At 39.6% G+C, this 10,376-nt stretch overlaps 2 protein-coding genes across 2 annotated transcripts; one reads left to right on the top strand and one right to left on the bottom strand.

Annotated features, from left to right (window-relative positions):
• Window positions 1-9: 9 nt before the first annotated feature.
• Window positions 10-5,558, bottom strand: nedd8l (NEDD8 ubiquitin like modifier, like). Its single transcript, XM_034703715.1, has 4 exons — window positions 5,390-5,558; window positions 2,049-2,096; window positions 1,883-1,965; window positions 10-439 (listed from the first exon to the last, which is right to left on the bottom strand). Exons 1-4 carry the CDS (start codon window positions 5,405-5,407, stop codon window positions 316-318), a joined length of 273 nt encoding a protein of 90 aa, XP_034559606.1. The 5' UTR covers window positions 5,408-5,558; the 3' UTR covers window positions 10-315.
• A 1,982-nt stretch (window positions 5,559-7,540) lies between these two features.
• On the top strand, window positions 7,541-10,077 carry LOC117827046 (zona pellucida sperm-binding protein 3-like). Its single transcript, XM_034703499.1, has 10 exons — window positions 7,541-7,677; window positions 7,762-7,946; window positions 8,025-8,128; window positions 8,208-8,299; window positions 8,383-8,563; window positions 8,638-8,743; window positions 8,822-8,910; window positions 9,580-9,671; window positions 9,761-9,844; window positions 9,956-10,077. The coding sequence occupies exons 1-10, from the start codon at window positions 7,611-7,613 to the stop codon at window positions 9,973-9,975; spliced, it is 1,020 nt and encodes a 339-aa protein (XP_034559390.1). The 5' UTR covers window positions 7,541-7,610; the 3' UTR covers window positions 9,976-10,077.
• Window positions 10,078-10,376: the final 299 nt, after the last annotated feature.

The following is a 10,376-nucleotide window of genomic DNA, read 5'->3' as shown; positions in this document are numbered from 1 at the left end:
AGGCGTCAGTCAACTTCAGCATTTATTCACAAGCAAAAAAAGACCACAGTGTTCTCAAACTGTCTTTTTGTACTGCATGGATGCCTTCATCAACGGGTCAAACTCAGAAAGCCAATGTGGGTTTACAAAAAAAAACATCTACATAGGAATCAGAACGTCCTTTAATCTTTCTTGTTGGTGGATGTTGTCGGTGGGTTATTGTGTTTTGCGTCGGCCCAGGAGCGTGGGATGTCGCGTCTCTGTGCTGTAACATGGTTGGACTGTGACAGACACCTTAAGCGTTGGCACTCGGCCGGCCCCCGTCGCAACAGTGAATCAGGACGAGGAGGTCGGGAGTGTGCAGGGCCTTTGGAGCATGGATCCACCTCTTAGCGCCAACACGAGATGGAGCACTGAGCCTCCCTGGATCTTGTAGTCTGCAGCTGTCTTCTCATCGTTCCTGAAGGGGGAGAGGGTTCATCAATCAATCAATCTTTATTTGTATTGCCCAAAATCACAAATCACATCTCAAGATGCTTTTACAAACAGAGCAGGTCTAGACCGACTCTATATAGACGTTTTTCAACTGCAGGAACTTTACCCCGGAACTACATGCGTTTCGACCGGAGGAACCAGGGTCTAAATTTAGTTCAGGGGTAGATAATCTCCCCCCTGAACCCCTGGAAAGCCCCTGCTTGGGGGGTTAGTACTTTTCAACGGTCCTGGGACTTTTGGTTGAATGTAACTGTGTTTTTGGAGTTTACACAGTTGTTGAAACACAGAGGGAGTTCCTGGGAATACAAACTAGTTTAGTTCTTTAAGATTTCAAAATATTACTTAATATAATTTTTTTTCTCCATACGTCACTGGCCTGATTTGCACAATCAACCCAGGACTTTAGCCTGCGGTCGAAAAACGCCTAACAATGGGGGCACAAGAACCTTTTAGTTCAGGGTAAAGTAGTTCTGGGGGGTCGAAATGCACCTTATGTTAAATCATTAACAAAGACCCAACATCAAGACAGGATAAGATCCAGTCTTATCTCATCTTAATACACCATGAGCATTGCACCTCTCAGTATTTAGCTATTTACATCGGCGAGGAAAAACTTTCTTTTAACAGGCAGAAACCCCCAGCAGGACCAGACTCATGTTAGACAGACATCTACTGAGACTGAGTCAGGGTTGGAAAGAGAGAGAGAGAGAGAGAGAGAGAGAGAGAGAGAGAGAGAGAGAGAGAGAGAGAGAGAGAGAGAGAGAGAGAGAGAGAGAGAGAGAGAGAAGAATGAGAGAGAGACAGAGGAGAATGAGAGAGAGAGAATATGGGATAGAGAGAGAGAGAGAATGAGAGATGAGAGAATGAGATAGAGAGAGAGAGAGAGGGATAGAGGAGAATAAGAGAGAGAGAGAGAGAGAGAGAGAGAGAGGGAGAGAGGGATAGAGGAGAATAAGAGAGAGAGAGAGAGAGAGAGAGAGAGAGAGAGAGAGAGAGAGAGGGGGGGGATAGAGGAGAATAAGAGAGAGAGGGATAGAGGAGAATGAGAGAGAGAGAGAGGGATAGAGGAGAATGAGAGAGAGAGAGGGAGAGAGGAGAATGAGAGAGAGAGAGAGAGAGAGAGAGAGAGAGAGAGGGATAGAGGAGAATAAGAGAGAGAGAGGGAGAGAGGACAATGTGTGAGAGAGAGAGAGAGAGAGAGAGAGAGAGAGAGAGAGAGAGAGGGATAGAGGAGAATAAGAGAGAGAGAGAGAGAGAGGGATAGAGGAGAATGAGAGAGAGACAGAGGAGAATAAGAGAGAGAGGGATAGAGGAGAATGAGAGAGAGAGAGAGAGAGAGAGAGAGAGAGAGAGAGAGAGAGAGAATAAAAGCATCCTGCAGCTTTCAGCTCATAATGAATGTGCTCACATCTGTTTTCCACTGTAGATGAGTCTCTGTTGCTGTGGTGGGATCCCCTCCTTCTCCTCCACCCTTTCTTTAATCCGCTCCACCTTCGTTTACAAAAGAGAGAAGCACATTTAGAAAAAGACACAACTCCTTGAGATTAAACAGGTCAGGGGAAGTGAAGGTTCACCTTGTCTGTGGGCTCGATGTCGATCTCGATTTCTTTTCCAGTGAGAGTCTGAAACACAACGGGAACAACAAATTTGAGGCAGTTTGGGAACAATTACAGTCTCAGCAGAACATTGTGAAGAAGATGGGGGATCATTTACAGAAGGAGATAAATGAGGGATTATGTGAAGCAGTTGGAAATCTCTGCCACAGAAAATGTTTTTAGACAGCAACACATCAGACTCAATCAGAGAGGACGGCATCAGGGACATTAAGACAGACATAACTTTGATGGTTGTGGTGGCAAGAATGGTTATTTTCATTCTTGATCCATTGTTGGATTTCTTTGAAAAGAGGAAGTGGCAAAAACACATTTTAATTTACAAAAGCAAAAACTGACATGATGGAAAGTCTTGTTTTGAAAGTATTTGCTTTATCTAAAGCTACCAGTTAGGGATGCACCAATGTATCAGCTGAGTTTTATCATATGCAAATCCCTCTGCTGACAGATATATTTGACATTCATCAAAGGAAGAAGCTGATGTGAAGATGCATTTTGGAAAAAACTGACATTATGATACATGTTCAGTCTGATTTTATTGTACTATGAACAAATACAGGAAATTCAACCACATAAATATGGTTTGTTTTTTTAGGTAAATATATACATTTAAAAATCATGATCATGAATAACTTTAATAATTTGTGACCTTACGTCTATTAAGTCTTGTAATTATTCTATTGATGTATGTAGTTCTTTAGTGTATCTTCTTGTGCCTTCCCTCTCCTACTCTGCTTTAAGGACTGAGATTACCATGCATACCAACAGCCATGATCCATAGTACAACCAGACTGACCACCCTGGTTTAATGTTTTCTATTTTTGTTTGTTAAGTAAAACTTTCAGCACTGTCACTCATAAGTACTGTGAACATATTACCTCTTTGTGTACAAAATTTAATAAACAAAACTGTTAAAAAAAGAAGAATTTCCTAATTTGCCAAAATAAATTATGTTTTTTTGTATTATGATTACTGCAAAATCTGTTATTGTGATTGTGATACATTTGCAATTCATTGTGCAGCCCTAAGCCGATATTTGTCTGTCACATCACATCAATTTAAAGAAGGCAAGCAGGTTAGCCCCATGTTTTAGTCTATGGTAAGATTTTTACTTTTAGTGAACAAAAACAGATTTTATAGGAAAAAAGAAAAACAGCAGCTGAATGATGGCCCTGTTTATGTTTATAATTCAGACAAGAAATGTCTGAATGATATCATCAGGCTGTGCTCCAGAGTCATGGGAGTCCAGTTTAAGGACCTCTGCTCCCTTTGGACAGTGCGTGTGGTCCAGAAAGCAAACAGAATTTTGAGCCAACCGGGCTTGGCACATTCTTGGCAGTGAATTCAAAATCACGCCCTCAGGTCGGTGGTATTATGTTCCGGTTAAAAAAACAAACCGCTATGCCAATTATTTTATTCCTTCTGCCATAAGGCAGAATAAACCGGGAACTACCGAACATCCCGCTCTGCTGTATGGTCACTGGTTGTGGTAGTTGCTTATGTCCCGACCTGTTATTTATTTATTTCCTTGTTTCCTTTACTGTATATTTTGTACTATGGACAGGTTGACTGTAAAACTGAATTGCCCTTCGGGGACTAATAAAGTATTCTGAATCTGAATCTGAATAATTCTTCTCTATTCATATTGCAGATATTTATATTATTTTATATTTATTATTATATTTATTTGAGCTTTTATGCATTTGATTTGATGCACCCTATCAGTATAAATGTTTGATGAAAAGAAGGTGTTTGTTGGGCTGTGTAAGAACTGACTAACCATGTGAACTGCATTATATCATTTGTAAAGCAGCTCAGATGTATTTTAAAGCACATTGTTTATATGTTTTCCCTTAAAAAAAAAGAATCTTAGTGTGAAAGATGAAGGATTAATTACTGAATGTGTGCTCACTTAAAGAGGCCTGCATGACTTCAACAATGTTTACTAGTGTTTCTATAATGAGGGTTTATTTGGGTCCCTGGTCCAGATGGAATAGAATATAATAGAATGTACTTTATTAACCCTGAAGGGGGAAATTCAGGTGTCTGGCAGATAAAATTATAAAAATCACATAAAACAAGTAATTCAGGTGTCTGTCAGCTCATCTCCCATTGGCTAGAGAGTTATGAAGCCTAATGTCTGCAGGGATGAATGATTTTCTGTATCTCTCAGTCCTGCAGTGCAGAGAGAGGAGCCGTCCACTGCTGCTGTTTCTCTGGTCCACAGAGAAGTTGTGAAGTGGATGATCTGTGTCATTTAGAATGGCCTCTAGGCTTCTTCTGTGTTCATCTCTCCACCACAGCCCCCCACTGAGGCCAACCTGGTTCCAATCACAGTGCCAGCTTTTTACACTAGTCTGTCCAGTCGCCTCACATCCTTGTGTTTTATACTGCTTCCCCAGCAGACAGCAGCATAGAAGAACACACTTGCCACCACAGACTGATAAATCATCTGCAGCATGTTTCTGCAGATGTCTGAGGATCTGAGCCTCTTTAAGAAAAAGAGGCGGCTCTGCCCCCTTCCTGTAGGGTGCATCTGTGTTAAGGGACCATCTGTGTTAAGGGACCAGTCCAACTTGTTGTCCAGGTGTACACCTAGATATTTGAAGGTTGGCACCACCTCGATGTCCAGCCCTTGAATGTGAACTAGCTGATGGCAGAGCCTGGATCTTCGCAGATCTATCATTCCCTTTGAGTTTAAGGAGTTCAGAAGGAGGCAGTTTTTGTGACTCCAACATTAAGAATAAAGATATATAATAAATCTAAAACTATGAATAAACATCAGCTTTATTTTTAGCTGCTGGGTAACTTATTATTTTACATCTCGGTATCGGCCCTGCATTTCTAAATCGGTGCATCCTTGCTTTGGTCCCTTTTCTTCCATTAAGAGGGATCGAAATTACATTATCGTCAGCCCATCGCCTTCAGATTAGCCGACTCATTGTTCCATATTGTTAATCAGTCATTACATTTATCTTCTACATCCTCAGGTTTCTTTGTTTTCTTTACAAAAGTGATTGTAAACCTGGTGACTGATTTTAACTTACCAAGCTACAAAAGAACATGGCTACCGACCAAAACAGAAGCTAGCTTTTTGGAAACTCCATCCTATACCGAGACAACCCCACCAAAAAATGAAACCAGTTTAAGTTAAAAATGAAATTCATGAGAATAAGAATATAATGAGTCACTGTCTCGGCCCAAATATAGACAAGCAGACCGGTCAGGGATGTTAGCGGGTTAGCTAGCATTAGCACCCAGGAGCCGGAGGAGTGTAGCCGGATATGAAAGAAATGTCTTACCTTCACTTTGATCAGCATGATGGATTAAAGGTTGACTAGGATTCTAAAAAGAAACTGTATTCTACCCCAAACACTTCTTAAACTAGCGAATTACAACCTGCTTGGATGACTTGAGTTTACTTCCTGTGTACACAACTAAACGGTCCGGGTTGACGTGAAAGCGTCGAAAGAGAAAGACAATGGTTCCGCCCAAATAATTCACAAGTTACAATGTTACAATGTTACAATGTCATTTAGCAGACGCTTTTATCCAAAGCGACGTACATACGAGAACAAGAACACAAGCAAAGATCTAGACAAGAGGAAACAAGATCAGTAAGAGTAACAAAGTACTTCAAGTCAATTTGGGTGCAGGTACTGCCAGAGCTGTGGGAAGTGGCTTTAAGTTGGGGGTGCTGTAGTAAGAGGTGCAATTTTTTTTTCTTTTTGCATTTAGGTTACTTATGCAACTGATAGGCTATAGCGCACATACATTTTATTTTTATTTATCTGGTTTGAATACAAGCTTTCAAGAGAACTTTTCATTATAAATTCACATATCGCAACTTCCATACCCTGTTGTACAGCAAAGAGCATACAAGCCAAACCTGGTAAAACAGACCCATAAGGCAGTAAAGCGCATTGAACAGAACTTATCCAAATACGTTTAATTTTTTAAGCAGGCACACACACAGGGCCCATGCATCGGGTTATTTTAAAATTAATAATTAATTAAAATTGCTATAATTATTTCTCAAATCTTCCTCAGGAATTACATTTTCAGAAAATAATACAATGAAAAAAAAAACGGATTTATTGTGTTAATTCATGTATTTGTTTCAACTTATTTATGCATCCACAAAAAAAATTTGTGATGCCTTTTCCAACAGTGGGTGCTGCAGCACCCTCAGAACCCCTACTTCCCACAGCCATGGGTACTGCCAAGCAGTGTAAAGGCAATGCACGAAAGTAAGTGAGGAATATCTTCTTTTTTTAAAAAAATAAAATAAGGAACATCTACAATGCAGTTATCAAACCATTTAAGACCTTCCATTGTCTTCATCAACAATTAACATCACCACAATAATGACCGAAGTACCAAGTGCTGGGTCACTCCAGACCTGAACACAGATTCCCAGAGTAGAGCAGGACAATGTGATTCAACTGTAGCTGGAAGACACGATCTGCCACTGGGGACAATAGTGGAGAACAGTCTAGCTAAGTGCATAGTGCTTCCTAAAGAGCTGGGTCTTTAGCTGTCTTTTGAAAGTAGAGAGGGACTCTGCAGATTGAATGGAGTGGGCCAATTCATTCCATCATTTAGGGACAACAGAAGACAAGAGTCGAGCTAGTGATTATGAGGCCTTATGTGCTGGAAGCACTAGGCGCTTTTCAGAAGTAAACTATTTCTAAATTTCCAGTTGCTCACCAACATCCATGAAACAGAATTTATTTTAGAAATATCTGTTTAGTGATGATAACTAGCTTTCAATTAAACGTAGTTGAGTAAAGGGATAATGTATTCCTCTGAAATGTAAAATTTGAGAGATGTAATGAGTTGTGAAGAAAAATAAGAACACAAGATAAGCTAAATGTCTCTTTAGTAAATATTTTTCACCGGTGGGTTTGGATACTATCATAAAAAATCCCCTGCAATGTATGCAAAATGATAACTAGTTTTCAATTAAACGTAGTTGAGTAAGGGGACAATATATTCCTCTGAAATGTAAAATTTGAGAGACGTAATGTGTTGTAAAGAAAAATAAGAACACAAGTTAAGCAAAATGTCTCTTTAAATGAAGAGTTCATTTGCAAAAACAGATAACTCACTTTTTAAAGAATTAAAAAAACGTTTCAAAAAACTCATTTTTTCTATTACTAGTTTTAGGTATTATCAATCAACTGAAATTGAGTGGCTTTGGCTAAGTAAAAATGACATTCATAATTAGAGGTATCTCAAAAATGTAACTTTATTAAAATGTATGTTAAAAAGAAATATTTTTTTAGAAAAAACAGAGTGATCTGTTTTTGCAAATGAAGTTTCAAATTTAGTAATTACTTTTCACTAATGGGATGGATACTATCTTTAAAAAAATCCCCTGCAAAATGCAGGAAAACCACTCAGAGTAAAAAGAGAGGGAGTAGATGGTGTCCGGCTCTCACACACATGTTGATCATTCAGCTAATTTGGCAGGAAGTCTACAAATTGTCTCAGCTCCAGTGTGATCCAGATCATTCAGTCATGGTGAATCATCTCTACCTAGGTGTGATAATTGTGGCTGTTTTTGCAACGACAGTTGCCAATGCAGGTAGGTAGAGCTGTGTCAACATGATCTACTTTATCAAAGTGTTTGATGTGCAGAAAATGTTTCAGATTTTGTTTTGTTTTCCAGAGATCAATGTAGTCTGTGCAAAAGACTCAGTAAAAATCTCATGGAGGATCAGCCCAGAGTTGGTGCCACATGCATCTCGTCTCTTCCTGGGAAACTGTATGGCCTCTCAGTTTAATGTTCTGCCCACCGGAGAGGGGGAAGCTAAGTTTAACTACAAGTTTCCAGAGTGCAAATTTAAAAAACTGGTACTTTAATTGCCAAATTTCTCTAATACAGCTTAGTCATATTTGTCTTTAGTGTCTTAATATCCTGGTTTCTTGCAGATGAAAGGGAAAAAGCTGTTGTACCAAAATGAGCTGACTTACAGACCACAACCTAAATCAAAACCTGCTGCCTTTGTGTACCCCATTGAGTGCACTTTTAAGAGGTAAGCCTGTCTTGATGGAAGATATTTCACTTTTTAAAGTTAAAATGTGAGACGTCAAAACATCAATGTGATCTTCTAGACCTGAGGGCTGGGTCCCCCCTTTCCTGAACCCTGGATCAGGTGTTTCTGAAGGTCGAGGAGGGCTGGTCTTCCACATGGCGCTCCTCGATGGTGAGCTCTGTCACTACAGAAAACCACATCATGATTAAGGATAAACAAGACTCATTTTAAGACTTCTTTTCTTTCCCCAACAGAGCAATTATCAGGTATAGCAAAGACTAATGTCATCCCACTGGGGTCCTTCATGCCAATATGGGCATCAGTGGAGCAGAAGTCCCATCAGCCCTTGCTGCTGCTCATGGAGGAATGTGTGGCCACCACCACACCACAGCTGCAGCCTGGAGCTCAGATTTACCCCATCATAACTAATAAGGGGTATGTTTTTAAGTCGTATAGTAATTCTTCTTGATTGAGGTCTTGTTCTTAGTCTTAGTTTGACATTTCTTCAGGTGTCTGATGGAAAGCATGAACGGAAACTCAATGTTCCTCCCTCGGTATCACTCATCTGGCATCACCCTTTACCTGCAGTCCTTTAAGTTTGGTCTTGGAGAGGAGGTAAGGGGGCAAACTCTCAATGTTGCTAAGAAATGTTAAGTTTGGACACATTGTTGCTGAAGTTAATGTGCCCCTCAGGTGTACATTCACTGTAAACTGGTGGCATGGGACCCACAACTTCTAGATGAAAGCAAGAAGGCCTGCCATTACCAGAAGCAGAACATGAGGTAATCAGGGATGATAAACTACCAGGTTTGAAAATAACTCATTTGCTTTTGGAATTGATACTGCTGTTGTCCAGTGTGGGGAATATGAAGTTTAAATCTAGACAAGGTTGGGTATTTCTTTACTGACAAACCTAAAGATTGAAACTAAACTAAGCACCAACACTTCTGTTTTTTTAGTCCCCAGAAGTAAAATGAAAAAGAAATTAAGGTTTTATTTAAGTTTAATGTTGGAACGGTTTCCAGAAACTTATTGTCATGTTTGAAACTTTGGAGAGAGCGCTAAGTTAATAGCCTCACAGCTGCACTCAATATGGAACACACAGACATGAATGCTTTTCTCTGGAAGACAGTAGATGATGGTTTCTCCTGACAAAGCAAAAAAATCCCCTCTGTTCTGTGTTCATGCAAATGTTGGATTACTGTTTACTGCACTTAATTTAAGATGGCTATTCCTGGAGTAAAACAGCAAACAATTAAAAAAATGTCCATAAAAAACTGACATAAAAGGCTCAAGTTAAAAAAAAAAAGTACATTTAATAATGGAAAAAAAATGTTTTACTGTAATTTTATTTTTGAAAAGGGGTTTTTAACATTAAACATAATATTTTTTGCATTTCTATCAATGTACAAACTGTTTGTTCAACATTCTTACCATGCATGTTTTCTTAGATGGGAACTACTTGATGACCCCTCCCAAAGCTCTGTCTGCAGCTGCTGCGATTCAACCTGCAGGTCCCGCTCCAGAAGAGGGATCCAATCAGGTATCAATTATCCATACACTCCTGTTTTCTCCTTTTTTTTAGGTTATCATTTTCCCCTTCAGTCACATTAGTTTCCCTCCCTCTGTCAGAATCCCACGGCTTTAGCTACAATTCAGTGTTGGGACCACTGATCATCGTGGATCCATCTGACCAAGTGACCCATGGCGTGTCAGGTCTGTCACGAAACGCTGACTTTGAAATAATAAGCAGTAAAGAGCGATCAAGTTGTTGCTCTATCCAGTCTAATGAAGTTTAATGTTTGAAATCCTTCTTTTTCTTACCAGGAAAGGCTGCTCTCAGCTGAGGGAGGCTCTTGTGATTGGGAGAAGAAAACCTCAGTCCTGACTTCAAGATGTTTTTGACTCTAGTTTCATTAATATTAATAAATCTAGCTCCTTAAAGTCTGTTTTTTTTGTGTGTTTTTAAAATCCTGGCACAAACCAAACACATTGATCTGCTGCTTTTCACCACTTAAACTCTCAATTGATCACAACTTAAAGAATAACTGGAAACAGTAAAATGATAAAAACTTGAGCATGAATTGCTGAATCTGATAACTGTCTGCTCAAAATGTTTGTTTCAAACCAGCTCTTGCCTCACTTAATCACATGCATCTTCACTTGTTGGCCATTTCAAGGCAGATAAACTTGAAGTGCTGGCTTTACAGTTGAGGACTAGCTTAAATATCCTCTTTGTCTAGATAAT

The sequence above is a fragment of the Notolabrus celidotus genome, chromosome 15 (genome assembly GCF_009762535.1).
Source record: "Notolabrus celidotus isolate fNotCel1 chromosome 15, fNotCel1.pri, whole genome shotgun sequence".
Taxonomy (NCBI): domain Eukaryota; kingdom Metazoa; phylum Chordata; class Actinopteri; order Labriformes; family Labridae; genus Notolabrus; species Notolabrus celidotus.
Note: the sequence above shows the minus strand (reverse complement) of the source record. Positions and strands in the feature narration are given on the sequence as shown.

What these genes read in the sequence shown, in the direction of transcription:
- nedd8l (XM_034703715.1), bottom strand. An exon ending in ACATCGAGCCCACAGACAAG is followed by an intron (nt 1,966 to 2,048) that starts GTGAACCTTCAC and finishes TTGTAAACGAAG; the next exon opens with GTGGAGCGGATTAAAGAAAG. An exon ending in ATCTACAGTGGAAAACAGAT is followed by an intron (nt 440 to 1,882) that starts GTGAGCACATTC and finishes CTCCCCCTTCAG; the next exon opens with GAACGATGAGAAGACAGCTG.
- LOC117827046 (XM_034703499.1), top strand. Translation starts at nt 7,611, where the DNA reads ATGGTGAATCATCTCTACCTAGGTGTGATAATTGTGGCTGTTTTTGCA. An exon ending in CCCATCATAACTAATAAGGG is followed by an intron (nt 8,564 to 8,637) that starts GTATGTTTTTAA and finishes ACATTTCTTCAG; the next exon opens with GTGTCTGATGGAAAGCATGA. An exon ending in CAGAAGAGGGATCCAATCAG is followed by an intron (nt 9,672 to 9,760) that starts GTATCAATTATC and finishes TCCCTCTGTCAG; the next exon opens with AATCCCACGGCTTTAGCTAC.